The 26,991-nt window shown below is 35.1% G+C and overlaps 1 protein-coding gene across 2 annotated transcripts in view; it reads right to left on the bottom strand.

Annotated features, from left to right (window-relative positions):
* Nucleotides 1-26,991, bottom strand: part of LOC148954677 (beta-1,3-glucosyltransferase-like) — a 53,343-nt gene that overhangs the window by 24,972 nt on the left and 1,380 nt on the right. For both annotated transcript variants that reach the window (XM_089087190.1, XM_089087191.1), the window contains exon 2: nucleotides 4,754-4,890. In XM_089087190.1, the coding sequence (XP_088943316.1) occupies nucleotides 4,754-4,778 (25 nt within the window). In that variant the 5' untranslated portion in view covers nucleotides 4,779-4,890. The remainder of the gene's footprint in view (nucleotides 1-4,753; nucleotides 4,891-26,991) is intronic.

The following is a 26,991-nucleotide window of genomic DNA, read 5'->3' on the forward strand; positions in this document are numbered from 1 at the left end:
AACAAAATCCAATCACGCAACAATTCATAAGGCACATGCCAGGATGTCAATTATATACTATTGTACATATATTTGTCAATTAATCTTCTGATACAGCAAAATGAAAGAGTATTTTATTTAAAAATCTCGCGTATTCTCTTAAATGATTAAAACATCAGTTAAATTGATGGTTAAATTGATTAAGACCAATTGACTAATTGATTAAAAACAAACCACAGATCAAGAAACTACTGTGTTCGATAGATTTAATGAATCTATTACGTTGCTAAACAAGCTTATTGACTTTCGTTTACTTCATTTTAATTCTAAAGTCAAGGTTATATGAGGCAGAATCTGCAAAATTTCTTGATCTTATTTAGTATTAAAAATATATAAAGATTTAGCCTGTTTTTTATTAAAACTATTATAAACTGAATTTCATCAATACTCAGATTCGTCTCTATTTGTATTAACTCTGTTACACATATTTTTTAGTTTGATTTCTATAATTTCACAAAAACTTTGTAATAGCCTAATACAATTATTAATTAATTTTGCTTCATCAAACATAATATTACGGCGTGGAAGATCAAACAGACGTTCCACGGCTGCTGAATCGAAAGTTTCTGTTGTTTTTTAAGTCATATTTTAAGGAATAATATATTAGATTTTCATGCAGTTGAAGTTAATTTTCAAAATCTTGTTGGTTTCTCCCATCATTATATCAAACAGTTCGTGGTAACGAACTGTAAGTAAGGAGCGACCCGGCTGAATGGTAACCGAAACTCTAAAAAACGGGATTTTGATACCAATAGATACATCAAAAGAATCAGATTTTAATTCTGATTTCAAATATACAAGTTTCATTAAGTTTAATCTTACCCATCAAAAGTTACGCGCCTGAGAAAATTTGGCTGATTTTCGAAAAGAGGGGGAAAGACCCCCTAAAAATTACAGAACCTTAATGAAAATCACACCATCATATTCAGCGTATCAGAGAACCCTACTGTAGAGGTGTCATGCTCCTATCTACAAAAATGTGGAATTTTGCATTTTTTGCCAGAAGAAAGATCACGGATGCGGGTTTATTTGTTTGTGTGGTTTTTTGTTTTTTTGTTTTTTTTTTCGAGGGGTGATCGTATCGACCCAGTGGTCCAAGAATATCGTGGGAGGGCTCATTGGAACGGAAATTGAAAGTTTTAGTGCCCCTTTTAAGTGACAAAAAAATGGAGGGCAACTAGGCCCCCTCCCACGCTCATTTTTTTCCCAAAGTCACCCGATCAAAATTTCGAGATAGCCATTTTGTTCATCATGGTCGAAAATATGATAAAAATGTCTTTTAGGATGACTTGATCCCCCAAAGTCCCCAGGGGGAGGGCTGAAAGTTATGAACTTTACTCAATGTTAACATATAGTATTGGTTATTGGGAAGTATACAGACTTTTTCAGAGGAGATTTTTTCTGGTAGGTGGGGGAAGGAGAGGGTCGGTGGCTATATGGAAGGATCTTTCCATGAAGGAAGTTTTCATGGGGGAAGGGACATTGCTATGAAGGGGGCGCCGGATTTCCCAGCATTATTAAAGAAAAAGATCAGGAATTAAATAAAAAAAACATGTTTTTTAACTGATCAACTGATTGTGATTAAGAGGTCATTTTTAAAGAACTGGAAAAAAAATTCGAACTATAGTTTAAAGAGCAGGGTATTGACTAGGCGGTGAACCCCCTAATATACGTGTTAAAAATTTATGAATATAGAAGTTCGTTACGTAAGTTAATTCTAAGTTACGTATATTTATTACTAATAAAAACGTTCGTAAATAAAATTAAACAAGTTTCGAGAAAGCCATTTAACCAAATATAATATGCAAATTTTGTTTTAATTATTCATGTACGGTGAGCCAAAATCAAAACCTGCATTAATTCAAAAACGTTCAAAAATTAAATAAAAAAACAAGTTTTTTAACTGAAAGTAAGGAGCGACGTTAAAGCTTAAAACGAACAGAAATTATTCCGTATATGAAGGGCTGTCCCCTCCTCAACGCCTCGCTCTTTACGCTAAAGTTTGACTTTCTCACATCTCAATTTTTTTAAACAATAAAAAAACTTTAGCGTAAAGAGCGAGGCGTTGAGGAGGGGACAGCCCCCTTCATATACGGAATAATTTCTGTTCGTTTTAAGTTTTAACGTCGTTCCTTACTTTCAGTTAAAAAAACTTGTTTTTTTTATTTAATTTTACACAAGAACGAGGTATTCTATTTACACCACTTTGTATGTTGTTGTTTGTTTGTTTTCTTTTTGTTTTTTTCATTATTACATCTTTGCCCGAATTTGCTAAACATCTTGTAGTTAGGTTGGCGAATTTACTCTAATATTTTTTTTTTTTTGTTTTTGGGATAAAACTGAGGCAAAAAAGGGAAAAATATAATTTGTTTTCTTATCAATTTTGTTGATATTTTTCAAAACCATGGGTGGTGTTCCAGTAGTTACAACAACTCAATGAGAGGAAAAAGAAAATGGTTTCTAGAAGTCCCAGAAGAAATAGGGCTTTAAATGGACAAGCAAAAATTTATAAAAAGAATAAATAAATGTTTTGGTTAAACCACCACTAGCCAAGTCAGCTTTCACACATTGGATAAATAAGCCAAGGGCGCCAATTCAAGAAAATGCGGGCGGTAGGGCGAGAATTATTTTTGATTCTTTCTATAAAGGTACAAAAAGGTATTTTTCCAAAAAATTGGTATTTTCACCAAATTAAAATATTTTTCAAAATTCAGTGGGATAATGACTCCACCTCCCCATTGGTGCACTGTGTTGAATATAATAAAGAAACACAATAATCATATTGATAAAATAGTTTTGAAAGCCTAAAACGCTTCTAAAACCGATTATTTTATAATATAACAGCAGGTTGTCTGTTGAAGCAGCTGATCATAATTTTAGTGATTTTGTTGCTAATTTACTAATTTTTTTTAAGAATCTAGTGATTTTTTAGCTGATTTAGTATTTTTTTCAAAAATCTATTGATGTATTTTTTCATCTGGCGGAAACCCTGTTTAAAACTTAATTTTATATTTTTATATATCATACTTGATTTAACTTTTGATATTTTAATATCTAAATTAATATTTAATTTGATCTTAAAGTATATATGCAAAATCATTATTTTAAGACACACAATGTAGTTGAAAATAAACGTTTACGTTTTATATATATTTTGATTTTATTGTTTAGCAAAATTTTTTATACAATATTTGTGCCTTTGTAATGTTTTGCAACATACTCATGGCTTACTGCAGTTTTTTAATAAATAAATAAGCTTCATGCAAAATGTTGTTTGGTACAGCTATCTAGTGCAGTAGTCAGCAAAGTGCGGGTCCCAAGCCGCATATGGTTCTTTGGCCCTTATAGTGCAGCTCAGGCGCAAACATCTATAAGCAGGCGCACAAGCCACACAAAGGGTATTGGTCAGTTGTCGACTGTGGTGCATGAGATGTGGAGAAGACTCATTAGTTTCAAAAGTCTGGTCAATGTTGGCTATCAGTGATGCATCTGCTATCCTGGAAATTTTAGGGAAATCTCCAAAATTTTCAGATTTTCTGCAAAAGACAACTCAGAGTCCCAAAATTCTTCTACAAATCATTACACTTCGCAATTTCACGCTTCACAAACAAACTTTCTGCACCCAAGAAGCTATTTGTAAGATTACATTCTTGGATATGTAAATGATTTTACTCATCCCGACTTCACTAGTCACGTGAAAAAATGCCCTTGCACGTATTTTGTAAACACAAACACTTCTGGCTTTCAAACATCTGATTAAAATCAATTTTGTACACAAATATTGCTAACTGATAAACAAGAAATCAAAACAAAGGCCAGTCAGACAAGAGCTTTGGTGAATTTCATCAGCTTTAAACATCTATCAAGGAGAAAAAAACCTGTAACTTGCATTAGTAAAAATAAAAATTAGTAAAATAGTTAGTCAGATTAGTAGTCATTAGCAAATCAGCAGTCAGAGGGAAATTAGAATAGGGTAAACACACTTAACTGCACATTGTTGCTGTCACCCCAAAGGGTTGAGTCTGATATTTTTTACAATTCAGGGATGATTGCAAAATACTGTTGGCTGAGCTGTTCTCAAAGGGAGGATTATAAAGGTAGTGCAAGTTCAATCATGCTTTGATCCTCCTGTTTCCCATTGCAGTGCTGAACCTCTCTTTGAAAACAGTTTGGCATAAAACTTTTGTCAATTTTCTGATAAGTGTCAAAATGTCAGGTGAGACCCTTAGTTGTGATAGCTATTAACCCCTCACCTCCTCCCAACCAACGCGCCTTGGTTACAATACATTATCAATGTGATCATCAGTATATATGTAGTATATTAATAAAACATAATATTTTCTGAGAACTTGCATTTGAAACACGCAAGATAACCCAAGGGGGGAGAGGCGTATGTGTACCCCTGAAAGTCATAGGCCCAGTGTTACTTGTCACTCTAATATCAGCTAACCTATTATATATCAGAAAAAAAAACTACAATTAGCAATACCAAAAATTCTTTGAATATTTATTTTCTAATATTCTGATTTTAGACTCTTGACGTGAGACATCCTGCAATGAAAGAAATGAATTAGGAAAAAAATAACACGATTCAGTCAGTAGTTGAATCTTCTTCCTTTTAGGATGGAGAGGTGGGTATTATAATAATAATATCAGAATAAATAAGTATTCTTCAACAGATACATTAAAAAAGAAAACAAAATTATAACCTTACCAAGAAGTAAAAATAATATGAGCATTGTATTTCAAATATTCTTTACAACCGCTCATTCTTCAATACATCCTTATCAAAAAATTCTTTCTATGATGAAATGTATTCCAGCCCAAGCAATCCTTTTAATGCATCATGTTCTGAAAAAAACAGACTAATTGTAAAAAGGATTACTTCAAGCAATAGAGACCGCAAAACCATTGCTTAGATGCCCCTTTCCTTTTAGATAACACGACTGTTTCTATTAAGTAAACTAAAATTTACAAGCTGAAAGAGTTACTTTCTAAGTAAAAAGTTACTTAAACATTAGCCAACTTAACATGGAAATTTGTGTAATACAAATACCTTTATAAAAAGACTGCTATTACCTGATTTTTCAATCTGATAGTTTACAATATACTCTACTAGCACTTATATATGACTTAACTATTATTAAATTTAATATAAAATCTTTGAAATGAAAACACTTATTTCATAAGGTTGCTGTGAACTGGTTTTCAAAGCTGATAGGTTTGAAGCACCAGCTCAAAAATGTTAGGGGGTACAAAATGTATTTTTCAAATATGAGTGAGGTGATTTTGTTGTTTTTTTTCCACAAAGGTATAAAAAAAAGACATTTCACAGTGAAAATACCAAAAAAGTACTTTTATAAATCTAGGGTAGGAATTATCCCCCCCCCCAACTGATGCCCCTAGGTAAGTTACACTATATTTCTTTTTTTATTTTGAATCTATTACCACCAAAAACTGTAAAGCTATATATGGATGTCCTTTTCATAAAAGGATAAATAGCTGATTTTCCCTAACTTTTTTTTTAATTAATAAGCTTTTATAACTTTATAATCAACTAGTTCAAATCATCAGATTTTATTCTCACTGCCCTTTTACTTTGATGGCTTAAAATACAAGTTTGCAAGGATAGTAACTGGTACATTTGAAAAGAGTGTTAAGGGGTATTTTCCAGGGCTTTTGAGTTGGAGTGGTGAAATTGGAGTTTTATTAAATTTTTGCTGAATGGAGTCAAAGTTGGAGCAACAGAAATAGTGCAAGATTCTTTGGAGTCAGAGTTATGGAAACGCATCAAGGCTGGAGTCAAGCCAAATACTCTTAAATATAACTAAAAAGTGGCAATAATAAACACAATTAATATTGTGGGCTAATTGGAGTGAATAGGATTTTTAGCACCATAGCACTACAGTACTACTACAGAAACAATTAATTCAATTATTTACTTACTTGTACTTGTGGCGTGAATCAGAAGTTTTCACCTTGCCCGGTATCAAGAGTCTTCGAAATCTGTTTGAACCACGTAGTGCGGTCTTCTGCCAGCTGATTTGCAAATGGAAGTCATTGAGTTGTCCATCTGTGACCAAACTTTCTGAACCCCCCAATAGGTTCAAGGTCTGATTTAACCAAGTTCCACCAGCTTTTCCGCTGTCCTCCTTGGCGTCTCTTCCATGAGCTAAATGACTCAGCTAGAGGTATTCGGCAAGGCAAGTACTCTGTTGGCCTCCTTAAGACATGGCCTAACCATTTCAGTCGACGCTCCTTGATTGTGATGGCAAAATATCTCTTGATACCACAGACTCGTCGTATATCCACGTTTGATATACAATCATTCAGATTTAACCTGAGGATGCTATGCAGACAGTATGGTCAAACACCTCCACTGCATTTTCATGTAGTTGCTTTACTGACCAAGTTTCGCATCCTTTCTAAGGGAAGCAAAGACCGTCTGTGCTTTCTGCAATCGCTGTTGGATATCGGTGTCAGCAGATCAGTCAGTACAAAGCTGGGAGTCAAGGCATGTGAAGCTGTTGACCTGGTCCAACTGTACTTGATCTCCAGTTAACGAAATAGGATCAGTATGATTTATTGCCATAGAATTTGTCTTTCCTGTACTGACTTTCAAGCCAATGCAATCTGCCCAAGTAACTACATCATTGAGCATAGTTTGAACTTTCTCTGGGTCTAAGAGGATTCCGAAATCATCAGCGTATTCAAGATCTCTAAGTAAAAGGTTCTGTCCAATCTGAGCTACTGGATGAGAAGATAGTGCATTTTCAAGTACCCAACCAATACAGTAGTTAACCAGAGTCGGAGACAGGACGCAGCCTTGTTTTACTCCAAACTCAACTGGAAATTATTCGGTCTCTTCTCTGTAAACTCGAACTTGGCTCACAAAACCCTTGTAGTTTGCTGTAAGCAGTTTAACAAATTTTAGGGGCATTCCATCATTTTCAAGAAATTTCCAAAGTTTTTAGCGAGTGATCGAATCGAAGGTGGAAACGAAGTCCAGAAATATCAGAATCAGGGGCAAATTATACCTTTCAAACTACGGGATAATGAGGCAGAGTGCAAAAATATTGTCAGTGCAGCCTCTACAAGGATGGAAACAGGCATGACTTTCATGAGTTCTTTTTTCCCTTGTCCCCTTGAAGTGGTTAAGGAAAATAATCCCAAAATTTTACTGCAATGTCAATTAGACTTATTCCCCAGTAATTTTTGCGCTCAGTTTTATCAGCTTTCTCGTAAAAAGGGAGAATAAATGATGTCGTCCAATCCTTTGGGAAAGTGTTGATCCTCCATACTTAATCAAGGTTACCATGGAGCTTCAGGGCCTTAACTACTTTTCGTATTTCCGCTCGTTGGGGCAGCCAGCTCAATACTGTAAGGCTTTTTTTTAACGCAAAGGGGGAAACAACCAGGAATTGATAATGGAGATTGCTTAAATAGTGTTTGGAAGTGATCTTTTCATCTGATCAAACGTTCCTTTCGACAGCTAATGGCATTTCCTGCTCTGTCTCTGACAACTTCAGACACAGCAGCTTTCTTACCAGTCAATTCCTTAAGAACCTAGTAGAGTTTGTGGGTGTCATGAGCGCGTGCTGCTTTTTGTAAGGACAAAGCAGATTCTTCCCACATTTCGTGGTGGTCTAGACAAGCAGAGCACTTGACCTGTCTGCAAAACTCTTTTGTGATATGTTTACGGCTGCTAATCTTTTTCCTATGCTCTTTGACTATTGACAGGGTTCCGGTGGTAATCCAATATTTTCATTTCATTTTTGCTTGGCCTAGGATCTCTTCAGTGGTCTCTCTCATCACTGTTTTAAAAGTCTACCATCTTTGCTCAGGGTTGCGGTTTTCCTATTCATTCCAGTTCAGGGCATCAAAATGGTCTGTTAGCTCCATATTTAGAGTTTGCTGAACTTCTTTATCTTGCAGCTGACCAATGTTGGATTTGGGCTTTCGGTTTATTCTTTCTCCGAGATTTAAGACGGAGTAGGATTTTGCAAGCACTAGCTTGTGATCAGACCCTGATTTTGAACCGGCGTCTGCACCATTATAAGAGCGGGAGTCTATTACTGATCTTCTCCAACATTGGCAAATGAAAATGAAATTTGGGCCTTAGTAACACCATTGTTGGGATGTCAGGTCAGTAAATCGCTTGGCTTGTGCTGAAATATGAAAATGGTTACAACAAATTGCTTCATCAAAGCATAGTTTACCAGCCTTTGCCCATTTTCACATCTATACCCCAGTCCAAACTTCCCAAGGACTTGTGTGGGGGTATCAGATAGACCAAGTCTTGCTTTGAAGTCCCCTGCAATAATCAGATAGTCTTGTGCAGCAACTGAAGAAGACAGTTGTTGCAATTCCGAATAAAATTCATCCTTAGCAACAGCTCAGGCATCACGAGTAAGGACGTATGCAGGGAGAATGTATACGTTTGCAAGCCTAATCCTAGCCAGTCTGAGAGAAATATTATCCCACTCAAGAAGTGCGTTTCTGGTTCTTTGGTTCATGATGAAACCAACGCCATGGAGTCCAGAGTTATCTTTTACTCCATAGGCAATGTGTGGTTGGCTTTCTTACTTCTCGACACCCACACCAAGGGGGCCGCGTCGCTTGCTGGGAACGCCCTAGCCATATTCCTAATTTTTCTAGGTCTAAGGTCCATTGATATTTCTTGGGAATAGAGTTAGTTGCAAGGTCCTCAGTCTTGCAGGTGCCCCAAAACGGTCAAGTCAGCTCTTTGCAGAAGCCATTGTCAATAGATCTGGATCTTATACACTCCTGCAGTTGTCCTCCTATAAAGGATCCTCCCACAATGGTGTTCTGCATTATGATGCAATTTAACCTATTGCTAAGAGAAGGTTTGTAACTCATGGGATGTATCCACATGCCGGTGGACCCTGCTTAGTGTATATTTAAGGGACCTTCTTCCTTCTATACCTCTATTTACTGCCCCCGGGCGAGGGTGCCCACGTTTCTATTATGGATCCCCAGGGACCAGGTCCCCCCTTGGTCCGTGCCTCCTATGGAGGTACCCTACATATCTATAGGGCGTTCACCTATCCCCCCCACCTGGGGACGAGCTGAGTGGCCAGGGAGAGGCCCCTACTGAGAAGAGGACTTGGTAGTATCTCAATTCAATTATTTGTATCACTATTGAAAAATATACATATAATATTTTCAAATAAATTACATATAAAAGGCAGAAAGATAGAAAAATCTTAAAAGATTGACAGAGTGCTCTACAGCAATTCTGGCAATGCAGAACAAAAGAATTTATAAGATAAATATTAGCTATTAACAGGATTATAAAAATTATATTTAGAAAAGAATTTGATGAAACTATGTGCTTTTTACAAAAACTGAACAAAAGGGGCCTTTATGGAAAAGGAAGTATTACAGCTCAGAGTTGGAGTGTTTATGTTTGAAGTTTCAGGAGTTAGAGTTGGTATATTGAAAATGTCTAATATCAGAGTTGGTATAACTTATAACCAACTCCAAAGCCCTGGTATTTTAATTCAAACTACCAAAACCTATTCAAACATCAAAATCTACCCTAGTCAGGAGGTACTAAATTAACTGGACAATTGATTTAAATTAAGTATCCAATGTTTAATTTTTCAAAAGCATTTTAGCAGAAAATTATGATGTTATAGTGGATGTTAGAGGTTTGCCTAGAGTACTGAGAACTGAAAAATCTTTTAACTGCCTAGAGTACTGGGAACTGAAGAGTGTGTAAATCTTTTAACTCTATTTTCTTTGCTTTACTATATGAGTTTTACTTATCCTCCCCTCCCCCAGTTCTGAAAAAATTTTTATTGTTTTGAAAAATACTCGTTCTGGTATTTGCATTGAAATGATGCAAAAGAAATGTCTCCTCCTGAATTTCCAAAAATACATCCCCCTCCCTCCCAAAAAAGAAAAAAACAATGTTTGGCATCCACTGATTAAAAGATGTCTTGTCTTATATGTGAGTATTCAGGCTAGGATACCATACAAAAATTGCTCAAAGGAAAAAGTTCTAGAGTAAAATACCAGTATTTAGATAGTGTTATCTCAGACAAATATTCTAGCTAAAATGTATAAACATCAACAATCAGTTCTAGATCTTTAATATAATATAGAAAGTTTTAGATAGATAGGAATGAATGATGGACAGGACTGGAGTACTTGGGATTAAATGATTACAAACTTGGAAAGCTTTTTTTTTCATTTAAGCTTAAACAAAAGCTATCCTTATAGCTTAGCCTATTTAAATATAATTATTTTTCTCTATAATGCTTGTATGTGATTGAATAATTTCTTAGACCACATTGCTTTTCCATTTACAAAGATTAAGCAAGAGAAAACAGATTTTAATTTTAATAAAGCAGTGAAACAAAAATAAATAAAAACAAATAAACACTTTAATTAAAAAATATTCCGAATATTTAGGCCCCATGTCCGGGAGCCTTTCTCAACAGGAAAAAAAAATGTTTTTAAAAAAATAACACACATAAAAAATACAAAAAATAAACACACAAAGAAGAAAAAAAAAAAATATAAATAAATAAGTAAGAAACAAACTTCCAGCACTGGCGCTTTAACACAAGAAACAAAAGCAAATGTCTATAGTGAAACCATGTGTCACTCTCCTCTTACAATCAGTGTATAAATAGGAACATATTAAACAAACTTCCAGCACTGGCGTTTTAACAAAAGAAAGAAAAGCAACTATCTATAGTGAAACCACCAAATATACTAATCTGATGATTAGTTATCTTACCCTTTCTCTATTCTGTGAATTTGAATTCATAAACTTAGGGTAAAATTGCTAAATGGGAACTGTTAATCTAGAAAAATAGTCAAGTTAGGTGAGTGAAACTCCCAGGAGTACATTCTTACCTTAATACTCTCCCAGGGAAGTATTTTGAAGTACCTGCATCCTGCCTCTACACCTCCCCTCTCTAAGCTACAATGATCTATGATACAAAGATTTATGCACTCATTGTAAGAGAAGAGTGACAAATGGTTTCACTATAGGCATTTGCATTTGTTTCTTGTGTTAAAATGCCAGTGCTGGAAGTTTGTTTAATATATTTTGCACAACCCCCCCCCCCCCCCAAAAAAAAAGAAAAAAGAGAGAATCCTTGATACATCCTTGACTGGAAGTATTTTTTACAATTTGCAAAAGCTAAAAATTTGCATTTGTGATGCATTTTTACTCTACTATGAACTACCAATACATTAAAAATAGTAAGCACTACAAATGACTAAAATATTCAAACTAATGATACACTTGAGAGAATTCAGACAAATAAAATGGTGGAAAACCAAATTTATAGGTGGAATAATAACTTGTTAGGTGATTTAACTATTGAGATGGTAATTAGCAGTCTGACTAATTAGATGATTAAAGCAATTAGATAATCTGATTGTAGATTTGTAGCTAACAACACATTTTGGCTAGGATAAAAGTGAATACATCACTGATGCCTTTGTTATGCTCTTTCATAATTCAATAATTGCTTCTGGGGGGGGGGGGGAATTACAATTTTGAGCCCTTAAAGGGCTCAAAAAGGCCCATAGTAACCAAAAGTTAAAAATTTATTTTTCTTTATTTTAAAAGGCTATTGAGAACCAATTACCATTTGTTGCTGATTCAGAAATTGCAATTATTATTTCCATTGGTCTTAATAGTAAAACATTATTATGAAAACAATATTATCAGAGATTTTTAAAAAGAGCCTGAAATCCCTTAAAAAATGATATCAGTTTTGCTGTGACATCATTTTTGAGGGGTTTCAGGCTCTTTTTAAAAAGTCCTGCAAATTTATTTTGAAAATAATATAGGCCTATTACTATTAAGAATAAGGCAAATAACAATTACCATTCCTGAATCAGCCACAAATCGCACTTTTTCTCAATAGACAGCTTTCTTTTGACACATGTAGTTATTTAATTATGAAAAAGGATAAACAAAGGCATTGAGTGGTGTATTCAATTTCATCCTATCTAAATTATGTTGTCAGCTATAAATATACCAATCTAATGATTAGTTATTTTACCCTTTCTCTATTATGTGAATTTGAATTCATAAACTTATGGTAAAATTGCTAAAAGGGAGCTGTTGATCTACAAATGTAGTCAAGCTATGTGATTGAAACTCCCAGGAGTACATTCTTACTTTAATACTCTCCCAGGGAGGTATTTTGAAATACCTGCATCCTGCCTCTACACCTCCCCTCTCTAAAGTACAATGATCTTTGATAACAATTTATAGTCTTAATGTTATAAAAGTGAACCCTAGAGAAATAGATCTACTACTCAAATGAGGTTCAAGAAAAGTTTTTCAAGCTTTAGCCTATAGCCCATGTTTTGCTTAATCCTGATGTATAGAATTTTTATAGATTTGTAAATCTATTTATTAAAATTAGAAAAAAATTCAGTAAATATTTTGCAGTTCATATTATTGACTTACAAATAAAGTGAACATACCACTCAAAGCATTTTTTATGCTGTTTATGAATATAATAATCATTTTTGTTGCAAATAAATTTCACCCCCACCCCTATATATACCAATTCAGGGTATATATTTGCACATTAGGGGGGGGAGTAAAGTTTGAACTTACCTCTCATTAACATCAGAAAAAAACTTCACCCCCACCCCCTCCCTAATGTGCAAATATATAACCTGAATTGATATATATAGGGGTGGGGGTAAAATTCACTTGTGACAAAAATGAATACTATATTTGGAAAGAGCATAAAAAAGCCATCATGTGGTATTTTTACTTTATTTGTAAGTCAATAATATGTACTGCAAAATATTTACCAAAAATTCTAGATATAGGTTAAAATTCTACCAAAATAATATAAACTGCATTTTCCAAAACTAGAGCCAATGAGAAAGAGAGTGAAAACCCAAAATAATGAAAAATGTATTTTGTCAAAACTAGATAGGTTATAAAAACCTGTTGTGTAGGCTATGTAATCTTTTAAGCTCTAGAAATAGGGAAAGAGTAGAGACGGCAGTTGGCAATACCTTTTTAGGGTAGGCTATGTTTGAGGCTCAATGCAGTCCTAAAAGTTTATTCACCTAACTCAACTACATTCCAGGATACAAAAAAGACCCACAGCTAGAGCTTTACCTAAACTTAAATTTATAGCTGAAATTCTGATTTTAATAAGGTAAACCTGATGCACATTTTAGGATACTCTTTCCTTTGCTGCTTATGCAGTTTTCCTGTTCTAAGAAATTAAAATTAACTGTTTTCATTTGCAAATATAATAAAAACTATATAGTGGGGGTAAAATTCTACGTTAGCTAATTTTGGCTATCTTGGAAAGAGGTTAAATTAAGAAAATGACACTTTCAGGGATGGGTCTACAGGCTAAAGTATGTCACGGGAAGGTATTTTGAAGTACCTTCCTCCACTCTTTCTCCCTATAGAGGGTCCTTAACTTTGATGACCTTGAAAAATATGTCTGTTACCAAAGTGAAACCTTCCAAAATACATCTTCTGCTTAAATAAAGTGCAAAAAGATTGTTTTCAGCTTCACAACTTTGCTTAATCCCAATTTATTAGGTTTTAAAGATATGCAAATACATTTCCTAAACTTTGAAAAAAAACATTGATATGTCTTAAATTCTACTCAAATAAAAGGAATTGCATTTTCAAAACTAAAGCCAGAGAAAAAGAAACTGATAACTGAAAATTAAGGTAGGCCTAAAATGTGGTAAATTTTTACCAAATCATATTATTGACTTACAAATAAAGAAAACATACCACTCAATGCCTTGTTTTATTTTCTTTCCAAATATAATAATCATTTTTGTTGGAAATGAATTTTACCCCCACCCCTATATATACCAATTCAGGGTATATATTTGCACATTAGGGGGTGGGGTAAAGTTTAAACTTACCTCCCATTTACATCAGAAACAAAATATACCCACACCCCACTAATTTGCAAATATATACCCTGAATTGGTATATATAGGTGTGGGGGTGAAATTCATTTCTGACAAAAATGATTATTATATTTGGAAAGAGCATAAAAAAAGGAATCAAGTGGTATGGTTGGTAAAATTCTACTTTTGCTACTTTTGGCTATCTTGGAAATAGACCCCCAAGCCGCGCCGAAAAGTCGGCGGCGCGCCGCCGAACAAGAAACGGCGGCGCGCCGCCGAGCTTGCATCAGCGCCGCCGTTTTTTTTTGTTTTTTTTTCTCTTTTTTGGTGATCGATATCGACCTCCGGGCTTCAACCGTCATCCCGGCTAATCTGTTTCTTAAAAATAAATACTGTCATCTTGGGCTCGCCATGTATATCGGTTCATAGGAAGGAGAAGAAGAAACTTTTCTTGAAACTATTTCTAAATAGTTTTCTCCTCTCTAGAAGCTCTAAAAAAAGGAAAAAAATCTCCCCAATTAAAAGCATTTCCCCTCTCCCTGCCCAAGATCCTCCCTCCAAAAAATAAGGAATTTACCTTAAAATTACTCCCACTACCCCCTTTGAAATAAAAATGATCGCTGCAATAAGAGTTGCAATTTTTAAATTGCTAAAATCAATGTTCTCTCTTAACATTAACCGTGATGGATCTCTGCTAATAGCTGTAGAAGATCAGAAATTAGCAGATACAATAATTAACCTAAAATCCCTTCTGAATACCCCAATTATTGCATCTAATTGGAACCCAAAACAATCACCAACAAAAATTGTAATTTATAATGTTCCCCCAGAGATATCTACTCAGGAGTTAAAAGAACGCCTCTCAGATAGGGCTGGAAACACAATCCCAGTTGAGGATGTTACCCAACTTGCAAAACCTAACTCTAATGGTCTAAAAACTAGTAGATCCTTCTTATTCACACTGAAGGATAAAATTAATATCCCAGAAAAATTATTCCTATTTGGGCAAATCAAACCACACAAGGAATACAAACCTAAGCCTATTCAGTGTCAGAAGTGTTTCAAACTGGGACACACAACAAACAAATGTAATGAAATTCTCCAAGAGTGTAGTAATTGTAAATCTTTCCATCCTAAAGAGCTGACAACTTGCAACAACACTCAGCTTACATGCATCAATTGCAAAGGCCCACATGAATCTACAAATAAATCATTATGCCCTGCATACAAGAAAAGAGCTCTAACACTCCAAATATCAACAGAGAAGGCCATCCCATACCCCTTTGCAGCAATGGAAGCAAATGCTGCCCAACAATACCCAATAAATCCTGTAATGAAACCAACCAAAACCCCCAAGTCAAATGCCCCCAATGCATCAAGCACCCCTTATAAAACACCATCTTCTAAGCCCTCTAGCTCAAATCCCTATCAGAAGGAATCACCAAGCCAACAAGCCTCCTTGTCCAGTGAGATGAGGTCAGCCTGGCCCCCCTCCCTAGAAGAAACAAACCAGAAATACTACCAGGAATCAATACCTTAACCAACAAACAGGATTCACAACCAAAAATTCAATCCCCAAATATATGCTTATTCATTCTAAACTGTAATGCAGTTCAGGCCATGAACATACATCAACTACAGAAAATAAAAATCATGGCAGAATTGCCAAAAATCTACATCCCAGATGATATGCTCATTCAAGCAAAAAAAGATCTTGCTTTACTTTTAACAAAGCTGAACATTGATACACAGTCATATGAAGAATAAATCAACAACACAACATATATCAATGCTCCAATGGAATGTAAGATCACTCACTGAAGATAAGCTAAATGAACTAATATCATTTATGAATAATAATTCCATTGATTTTGCTTGCCTTCAGGAAACTCATTTAGCCCAAAATCAACAAATTAAGTCTCCGGGATATACTATCCTGAGAAAGGATAGGTTATCAGAGAGAAAAGGAGGCGGTGTAGCTTTATTAGTTAATAATAATATAAAATTTTGTGGCATCAATTTTCCACATTTTGCAAATGATGTTGATGTTATTGGTATCAGTGTTTGGCTGAATAATTTAAAAACCTACATAATAAGCTTTTATAACCCTAATGGGCAAACTACAGATGCCAAGGATTTCTTTAATTATATAAATAATTCTAATATGTTAAAAAATATCATTATTTATGGTGATTTCAATGCCCACAGCCTTTTGTGGGGGAATAAACCAGCAAATAAAGCTGGTAAATTCATTGAGCATATGACTTCAAATAATAATGAATTAGCTGTTGCTACCCCTCCCAACCTGAACACATATTTCAACCCCAAAAGCGGCAGATTCTCCACAATTGACTTACAAATTGTGTCATTAAATTTTTTGAACAAAATTTACATAAATAAAATTGATAGTCTATGTACTGACCACTTTGCTATAGTTTGCTCTCTAAATGAACCTGCTGAAACTTTATCTCATACATCCAAATATATCAACACTAAAGCAAGATTGGTCTATGTTCCAAAATAAGCTAAATGATGAAATTACAAGTTTCACCCAAAGTTCATGCATTTCTAACACAACAGTTGACACACATGCTGAAGCCTTGACATCTTTACTAATAAATACAGCTAATCATGCTATCCCCAAGACAACACCTAAGAAAAAATTCTCTAAACAAATTCCTAAAGCATGGTGGACAAATGAGTGCCGAAATAAATGGAGGATAAAAAAGGCAGCTAGGACAGAATTCATAAAAAAACCATCTCCTACTACATATTTAAAAAAATTACAAGCAGAATCTAATCTAAAAAGGACTATAATAGATGCTAAATATATATACTGGAATAATTTTGCAAATAATCTCTCCAGAGAAACGCATGAGCCAATTATACATAAAGTCATAAGCCACATCTGTGGGAAAAAGACTTCCCCCAACCCACTCCTGTATGAGCTTTTACATAATAATACCCATTATGACAATGATAATGGAAAAGCTAACCTATTTGCAACTCTTTTTGTTAATAAGCTAACATCATATAATCAAAGCAAACTGTCCACAATTCCCATGAACCCAAGTTACCAACCACGCCCAGGATCCGAGTACATAACCAATCCATTTTCAATCCAGGAATTGAATAATGCAATACATCAGATTAGGACCAAAACTAGCAGCAGCTATGACAATATACACCCTGCATGGATAAAGAATCTCACACCTTCATACAAACAAGAGCTGCTAAATTGTTATAATCACGCTTGGGTATCTTCTATGCTCCCAAATATATGGAAATATTCGTCCATCCTACCAATCCTAAAGAAAAATAAACCAAAAGATAACCCTGAGTCTTATAGGCCCATAATGATAACACCTGTGATGGGGAAAATAATGGAGAAAATGATTTATCACAGACTCCTCTGGTTTGTTGAAAAAAATAATATGATCCCACACACTCAAACTGGATTCAGGAAATACCACTCCTCAACAGATGCTTTCATTTTGCTAACAAATGCAATAAATGAATCTTTCTCAAAAAATAATATCCTAGTGGCAGCTTTCCTAGATTTTGAAGGGGCATATGACAATGTGAACCACCAAATCCTTTTAAATAAACTTGCAAACCTTGGAGTACCCCCTAAGCTAGTATCTTTTATTAAATCCTTCATAGAAGTGCGAAGTTTCATTGTTTGTGTTGGTTCAGCCTCTTCACCCCAAAAGACAATATCCAAAGGCCTACCTCAGGGAGCAGTCTTCAGTTGCCTCCTATTTGCCCTATATCTCTGGGACATGAACCTACCCCAAACAAATCTACAATATGCTGATGATCTGGTGCTATGGTCATCTGGCAACACCTTCCAGATAGCACAGTCAAATCTGCAAGAGTCACTTTTCCAGTTTGAAAAATTCTCTCAACATTCAGATTTACCCATTGCACCCGCCAAGTCAAAAATAATCCAATTTCACCAGAAGCGAAACCGTGTTAATGCAAAACTAACTCTAAATAAAACAACTACCGTATTCCAGAAAATAATAATATTAATTACCTAGGTCTCATGCTTGACCAAAAACTTAATTTCCACCTCCACATTTCAAACACAATAAAAAAATGCTATAGAAAAGCCAATATACTAAAAAGACTTCTTTCCACACCCTGGGGTTGTAAAGAGAAAACCTTACTCCAGTTTTATAAATCACATATAAGACCCCATATTGACTATGGGCTCATCGTCTATGGTGCATGTGCAAAGACCCAGATGCAAAAAATTGAAACAACACAAAATGATATAATACGTCTCATATTTGGTCTTAGGAAACCCACCAGAACCAAGTTTCTGCTTATGGAGAGTGGATTAACAACAATAAGGGAGAGAAGTAGCTTTCTCTTTATAAAACATATTACAAAAATTTAATCAAATAGCTCACACACATTACATAATTGGTTAAGAAATCCAGCCATGTATAGAGGTATTGCAGATGAGTATGCCAATATTCAAAAGAAGTTCCCTGTACCAGCAAAGTCTATTGCACCTACTTTCCCCCAATCCCCTCCATGGAATTGGTCATTTCCCATAATAAATACTGATTTTTCAAAGTGGAATAAAGATTTAACCCCTTTGTAAACTGTTAAAATACTTCAAACACCACAAAATCCCACTATCAGCCAAGAGCCTAGCCAACTATACCTGCACACAGAGCATAGAAATCGACATCTATCATCTTATATTTGAACTTCTAGAGTCGAAAGATCTGCTGAAAGATATCTGAATATATCTAATAAATATGAGGCAATCAAGCCAGTAGCTCTGTAGTCCACAGAGTGAAGCAAAAGGAAAAGGGCTAAATAGTTTTACTGAAAAGCCCACCTGCTGTTAAATAGAAGAAGAAGAAGGGCAACCTTATAAGAAAATTAAAATATATTTTCTTGTGAATTATTATCGCTTCTAATCAGCAGTTGTACCAAACCAATCCTGCTCAACTCATCCTCAGGGCTATACTGTGGTGTTTCTCCTCCCCATAGTATAGTGCAGACGGTTTTATATCATTCTATTTTCCCTTCTTGTTTTAGTTTCGTTTTTTTTTTTAAAGCTTTTTCCAATAGGCAATGTTTAGAAGTCCTCCAAAAAAAAAAGTCCCCCCATATCCCAAATCAAATTCAAGTGAAAGTGCCAAAGTGAAAGATACCCATCTTGGCTGGTCAAGCACACTATCTCAAAGTTCAAATGATAGCTCCAATTCGGAGAATAGGACAATGATAAGTGTAGGGGCTAATGTAACCATAAATGATGATAATGGGTTTCAAGAACTCCTCTCTAGAAGCTCTAAAAACAGGGATCAAATGTCCCCAATCAAAAGTACTTTCCCTCGCCCTGTCCTAGGTCCTCTCTCTAAAAACTTCGGAAGTTAACTTAAAATTACTCCCACTACACCCTTTGAAATAAAAATCATCACTGCAGTAAGAGTTGCAATTTTTAAATTCCTAAAATCAATGATCTCTTTTAATGTAAACCGTGATGGATCTCTGCTAATAGCTGTAAAAGATCAGAAATCAGCAGATACAATAATTAACCTAAAGTCCCTTCTGAATACCCCAATTATTGCATCTAATTAGAACCCAAAACAATCACCAACAAAAATAGTAGTTTATAATGTTCCCCCAGAGATATCCACTCAGGAGATAAAAGAAGGCCTCTCAGATAGGGCTGGAAACACAATCCCAGTTGAGGATGTTACCCAACCTGGCAAACCTAACTCTAATGGCCTAAAAACTAGTAGATCCTTCTTATTCATACTGAAGGAAAAAATTAATATCCCAGAAAAATTATTCCTATTTGGGCAAATCAAACCACACAAGGAATACAAACCTATGCCTATCCAGTGTCATAAGTATCACAAACTGGGACACACAAAAATCAAATGCAATGAAATTCTCCGAGAGTGTAGCAATTGTAAAACTTTCCATCCTAAAGAGCTGACAACTTGCAACAACACTCAGCCTACATGCAGCAATTTCAAAGGCCCACATGAATCTACAAATAAATCATTATGCCCTGCATACAAGAAAAGAGCTCTAACACTCCAAATAGCAACAGAGAAGGCCATCCCATACCCCTTTGCAGCAATGGAAGCAAATGCTGCCCAACAAAACCAAATAAATCCCGCAATGAAACCAACCAACACCCCCCCGTCCCATGCCCCCACTGCATCCAGTACCCCAGATACACCACCAGCTTCTAAGCCCCCTCGCTCAAATCCCTATCAGAAGGAATCACCAAGCCAACAAGCCTCCTTGTCCGGTGAGATGAGGTCAGCCTGGCCCCCCTCCCAAGAAGAAACAAACCAGAAACACTATCAGGAATCAATCCCTTAACTGACAAACAGGATGCACAACCAAAAATTCAATCCCTAAATATATGCTTATTCATTCTAAACTGTAATGCAGTTCAGGCTATGAACATAAATCAACAACAGAAAACAAAAATAATTGCAGAATTGGCAAAAATCTACAACCCAGATGATATGCTCATTCAAGCAAAGAAAGATCTTGCTTTACTTTTAACAAAGCTGAACATTGATACACAGTCATATGAAGAATAAATCAACAACACAACATATATCAATACTCCAATGGAATGTAAGATCAATCACAGAAAATAAGCTAGATGAACTAATATCTTTTATGAACAATAATTCCATTAATATTGCTTGCCTCCAGGAAACTCATTTAACCCAAAATCAACAAATTAAGTCTCTGGGATATACTATCCTCAAAAAGGATAGATCTTCAGAGAGAAAAGGAGGTGGGGTAGCTTTATTAGTTAAAAATAAAATAAAATTTTGTGGCATCAATTTTCCAGATTTTGCAAATGATGTTGATGTAGTTGGTATCAGTGTTTGGCTGAATAATTTAAAAACCTACATAATAAGCTTTTATAACCCTAATGGCCAAACTACAGATGCTAAGGATTTTGTTAATTACATAAATAATTCTAATATGTTAAAACATATCATTATTTGTGGAGATTTCAATGCCCACAGCCTTTTGTGGGGGAACAAACCAGCAAATAAAGCTGGTAAATTCATTAAGCATATGACTTCAAATAATAATGAATTAGCTGTTGCTACCCCTCCAAACCTGAACACATATTTCAACCCCAAAAGTGGCAGATTCTCCACAATTGTCCTACAAATTGTGTCATTAAATTTTTTGAACAAAATTTACATAAATAAAATTGATAGTCTATGTACTGACCACTTTGCTATAGTTTGCTCCCTAAATGAACCTGCTGAAACTTTATATCATACCTCCAAACATATCAACACCAAAGCAAATTGGTCTATGTTCCAAAATAAGCTAAATGATGAAATTACAAGTTTCACCCAAAGTTCATTTATTTCTAACACAACAGTTGACACGCATGCTGAAGCCTTGACATCTTTACAAATAAATACAGCTAATCATGCTATCCCCAGGACAATACCTAAGAAAACATTCCCTAAACAAATTCCTAAAGCATGGTGGACAAATGAGTGCCTAAATAAATGGAGGATAAAAAAGGCAGCTAGGACAGAATTCATTAAAAAACAATCACCTACTACATATTTAAAAAAATTACAAGTATAATCGTATCAAAAAAAACTAAGTGATGGTAAACAAAACCACTTAAATAATTTTGCAATAGTATCTCCAGAGAAACGCTTCATCCATCTATATACATACTAAAGAGCCACATCTATCGGGAAAAGACTTCCCCCACCCCACTCCTGTGTGAGCTTATACATAATAATACCCATTATGACAATGATAATGAAAAAGCTAACCTATTTGCAACTCTTTTTTTTAATAAGCTAACATCAAATAATCAAAGCTAACTGTCCACAATTCCTATGAACCCAACTTACCAACCATGCCCAGGATCCGAGTACATAACTAACCCATTTTCGATCCAGGAATTGAATAATGCAATACATCATATTAGGACCAAAACTAGCAGCAGCTATGACAATATACACCCTACATGGATAAAGAATCTCGCACCTTCATACAAACAAGAACTGCTAAATTGTTATAATCACCCTTGGGAATCTTCTAGGTTCCCCAATATATGGAAATGTTTGTCCCTCCGACCAATCCTAAAGAAAAATAAACCAAAAGATAACCCTGAGTCTTATAGGCCCATAATGATTACTCCTGTGATGGGAAAAATAATGGAAAAAATTATCTATCACAGACTCCCCTGGTTTGTTGAAAAAAATAATATGGTCCCTCATACTCAAATTGGATTCAGGAAACACTACTCCTCAACAGATGCTTTCATTTAGCTAACTAATGCAATAAATGAATCATTCTCAAAAAATAATGTCCTAGTTGCAGCTTTCTTAGATTTTGAAGGGGCATATGACAATGTGAACCACCAAATCCTTTTAAAACAAACTTGCAAACTTTGGAGTACCCCCTAATCTAGTATCTTTTATTAAATCCTTCATAGAAGTGCAAAGTTTCATTGTTTGTGTTGGTTCAGCCTCTTCACCGCAATAGACAAATAATCAAAGGCCTACCTCAGGGAGCAGTCCTCAGTTGCCTCCTATTTGCCCTATATCTCTGGGACATGAACCTACCCCACACGAATCTACAATATGCTGATGATCTGGTGCTATGGTAATCTGGCAAAACCTTACAGATAGCACAGTCAAATCTGCAAAAGTCACTTTTCTAGTTTGAAAAATTCTCTCAACATTCAGATTTACCCATTGCACCCACCAAGTCAAAAATAATCCAATTTCACTGGAAGCGAAACCATGTTAATGCAAAACTAACTCTAAATAAAACAACTATTCCAGAAGATAATCATATTAATTACCTAGGTCTCATGCTTTACCAAAAACTTAATTTCCACCTCCACATTTCAAACAGAATAAAAAAATGCTATAGAAAAACAAATATACTAAAAAGACTTCTTTCCACATCCTGGGGTTTTAAGGAGAAAACCTTACTCCAGTTTTAAAAATCACATATAAGACCCCATATTGACTGTGGGCTTATCGTATATGGTGCATGTGCAAAGACCCAGATGCAAAAAATTGAAACAACACAAAATGATATAATATGTCTCATATTTGGTCTTAGGAAACCCACAAGCACCAAGTTTCTGCTTATGGAGAGTGGATTAACAACAATAAGGGAGAGACGTAGATTTCTCTTGACAAAACATCTTACAAAAATTGAATCAAATAGCTCACACACATTACATAATTGGTTAAGAAATCCAGCCATGTATAGAGACATTGCAGATGAGTATGCCAATATTCAGAAGAAGTTCCCCATACCAGCAAAGTCTATTGCACCCAATTTCCCCCGATCCCCCCCATGGAATTGGTCAAGTCCCATAATAAATAATGAGTTCTCAAAGTGGAATAAAGATTTAACCGCCATTGCTTTTCTCCAGAAAAAATTTGCAGAATTTAATACAATTACCTATTATAATCATTTCCAAATATTTGTTGATGGGTCAAAAATGAATGAGAAGGTTGCAAGTGGTGTTTTCTTTCCTCACCTGAAAATTGCAATGGGCGAGAGATTATAAATAATTTATCTATAATGTCTGCTGAGTTAAATGCCATAATCATGGCATTAGAACACCTTAAGGAAAACCAACCTTTGATTGCAAATTCAAATAATATTATCATATATTCCGACTCTCTATCAAGCCTTGAGTTGCTGGCCTCAGCTCCTCAATATAAGTTGGATATTGACACTTATCATTGTCTCAGTATTATTGATAATTTTTCTACAAGTGGCATAAACTTATTTTCAGTATAGTCCTAGCCATTCTGGCGTGAGTGGTAATCATAAGGTTGATGAATTAAAAAAAAATGCTATATATTTTGGCCAGCTAAGTGGAAGACCAGTTCAAATTGAAGATATTTACCGATGGAGGCTATCAGTTATTGATTTTAGTAAGAATAACCCTATCCTTTCACACTTTCCCAATAAGTATCTTTCTAAAATTTATCATAGAATTCGTTCTGGAACAAATGGAATAAATTTCTTTGCATTCTCATATAAGCTTTCTAATTCAAGTGGTTCAATTCCCCTGTCCCCTCTTTGCAGGCATTGTAACATGAATAATGAAACAACTGACCATTGCCTATTGGAATGTAATATGCTGACGTCTGCACAACATACCTTGCTTTGTAAACGGTTAAAATGCTTCAAACACCACAAAATCTCACTATCAGCCAAGAGCCTAGCCAACTATACCTGAGCCAACTATACCAACTACACACAGAGCACAGAAATCGATATCTACCATCTTATATTTGAACTCCTTGAGTCAAAATATCTACTGAAAGATATCTGAGAATATCTAATAAATAAGAGACGACCAATCCAGTAGCTCTGTAGCCAGCAGAGTGTATCAACAAGAAGAGGGCTAAGTAGTACCAACTGAATAGCCCGCCTGCTGTGAATTAGAAGAAGAATTCTACCTTCCACTTTAAAATTCTGTTCATTTTTTTCTTATTTTTTAGATGAAAAGAGGTAGGTAAAAGAGCATTAGGCAACTCAGGATGTTGTCATAGGCAGCGCAATCGAGCTGTCTAAGTAAAGAACAATGTTGGCACAATGTATTATTTTGTTTTTTGTTCTTTTTTCCATACCAGGGCACTTTGTATCAAAGGAGTTGTTGTAGAAACTTCAAAAAGGGCTCATTTGATTGGAAATTGGAATAACTAGTGCCCTTTTTAATAGTCGAAAGTGATTGGAAGGCAGCTAACACCCCTTCCACGCCCACTGTTTCCCCAAACACATCCAGTCAAAATTTTAAGATAGCCATTTTGTTCAGAGTAACTGATTTCCAGAGAGAAAATATGTTTTTTGAGGAGGTTACTCCCCCACAACCCTTAGGGCAAGGGTTTTGTAGTTATGCCCTGGAGGTATATAAGAACGATGTTGGCACAATGTAATATTTATTATTTTTTCCTTTAGACCAGGGCACTTCATATCAAAGAAGTTGTCGTAGAAACTTCGAAAAGGGCTCATTCAATTAGAGATTGGAGTGGCTTGTGCCCTTTTTAATGGTCGAAAATGATTGGAAGGCAACTAACACCCCTTCCACGCTCACCACTTCCCAAAACACATACAATCAAAATTTTGAGATAGCCATTTTGTTTAACGTAGTTGAAAGTTCTGGAAATTAGGTCTTAGAGGATGACAACCACCCTCACAGCCCTTAGGGTAAGGGTTGTAATTTATGCCCTGGGGGCATATACGGTGTTTATAGAAAGTGTTGCCATAGAAACTCAAAAAGGGATCATTAGTTTGGAAATCGAAAAGCCTAGTGCCCTTTTTAATAATCAAAAGTGATTGGAAGGCATGACATTTTTATAGTAAAGATAAATGTGGGTATAATGTATTACTTTTTTGTTATTGTTGTTGTTTAGACCAGGGCCCTGCGTATTGAAGGAGTTGTTGTAGGAGCTTTGAAATGGGCTCATTTGGTTGAAAATAGAAAGGGCTTATGCCCTTTTTAATAGTCAAAAGTAATAGGAGGGAAACGAATCCCCCTTCCATGCCCACCCTCCCATCTGCCTTTATGTTTAAAAACTAAATGTTGCCATAAGATTAAATCAAAATACATTGTGTTTATGCTAATTCCCAATAAGGCATCTCAGCAGTATCCCAAGAACGACTTAGGGTATTACGTTCAAACTTTCAGGGCTTCTTCTGCTCTTAAAATTTGACCAAATCAAAATAGCGTAAGTGTATCCAAGCTATCAAAGAAAGTAAACAATTTTTTTTGCAAATGTTATCAATTTTTCCATTTCAGGTCAACTAGAGGAGGTATGAAACTAAATTAAACACTACTATTTGTGTCCAGATTTTTATAAGGGTCTATGTTGTTAAATTTTGCTGAAAATTGTTTTCCAGCATACAAATAGCAGGCCAAACTATAAATTCTTAAAAAAACGAAAGGATTTAAAGTATGATTTTCTTTTTCCCTGAAAAGACTATGTCAATATAAAACAAACAGAAATTAATTAAAAAAACTGTTTCCAAAAAATAAGTTTTTTCAAAGAAAAGTAAAGAACTCCATTAAACCAAAAATGAGCAAAATTAAAATAAAATAATCTACCAAGCCTGAAGCTACCACAAATCAGCATTTATAAATAAATGAAACCCAACACAAACAGAAATTATAATAGATAACCGATTCACAGTCAACAAGAGCAGAAATTAATATGAGTTGGGCTCAAACCACATATGCGTTCTCAAGGCTAGAACAAAATTTGCACTATACTGAAAAAACTACAAATGAATGTGTATGGTCAGTTCAAAGTACATATACTGATATTCATTAATTAAAATGTTAATATTATTTGATTTATTAAAGTTATAAAAGTAAAAACATTTATGTTTTTTCAGTAAAGGGCAAATTATGTTCTGGCCTTGGGAAGGCATAGGTGTTTTGAGCCCAACTTATGTTAGTTTCTGCTTGTTTTGAGTTTGACTCAGTTATTTATTGTTATTTTTGTTAGTTTTGGGTTTCATTTATTTATCAATGCTGATTTGCGGTAGTTTCCCACTTGGTAGATTATCTAGAGCTAGTATAGAAATATATTTATAGAAATGAATTACATTTTTTTTGCACAGTTAGCAGAGCACACTGAAGTTGAAGTAGCATTAAACTTTGACTTGAAACGTTATAACTTGACCACTTCTTTCAAAAAAGAATTTTGGAGGGGTATTCCGTGTTGATAGGAAAAGAGGGTAAAGGTGCAGTTTAGTTCCTCTGTAGTGTAGGGTGCAGGAGCCCTATTGTGAAAGTGCAGGTTTGTTCTCCCTTATAAAACAACTTATTCCTGCAGATACAAAGAAGAAGCCCATTTACGGCATTCTGTGGGACCCCAAGGTCCAATACTAGTATCAGATCCCATGAGTGGCAGTTTACGCTCGTCAAGTTCTGGCTGTACCGGCCACATGTGCCCCAGCTAAATGGCTTTTTAGCACAACAGGACTAATAGTGACTGCAAAAAGATCAATGGCTCCAGGAAGAGT

Source organism: Artemia sp. Qi Xiang Cuo, chromosome 3 (genome assembly GCF_049724085.1).
Source record: "Artemia sp. Qi Xiang Cuo chromosome 3, ASM4972408v1, whole genome shotgun sequence".
Classification (NCBI taxonomy): domain Eukaryota; kingdom Metazoa; phylum Arthropoda; class Branchiopoda; order Anostraca; family Artemiidae; genus Artemia; species Artemia sp. Qi Xiang Cuo.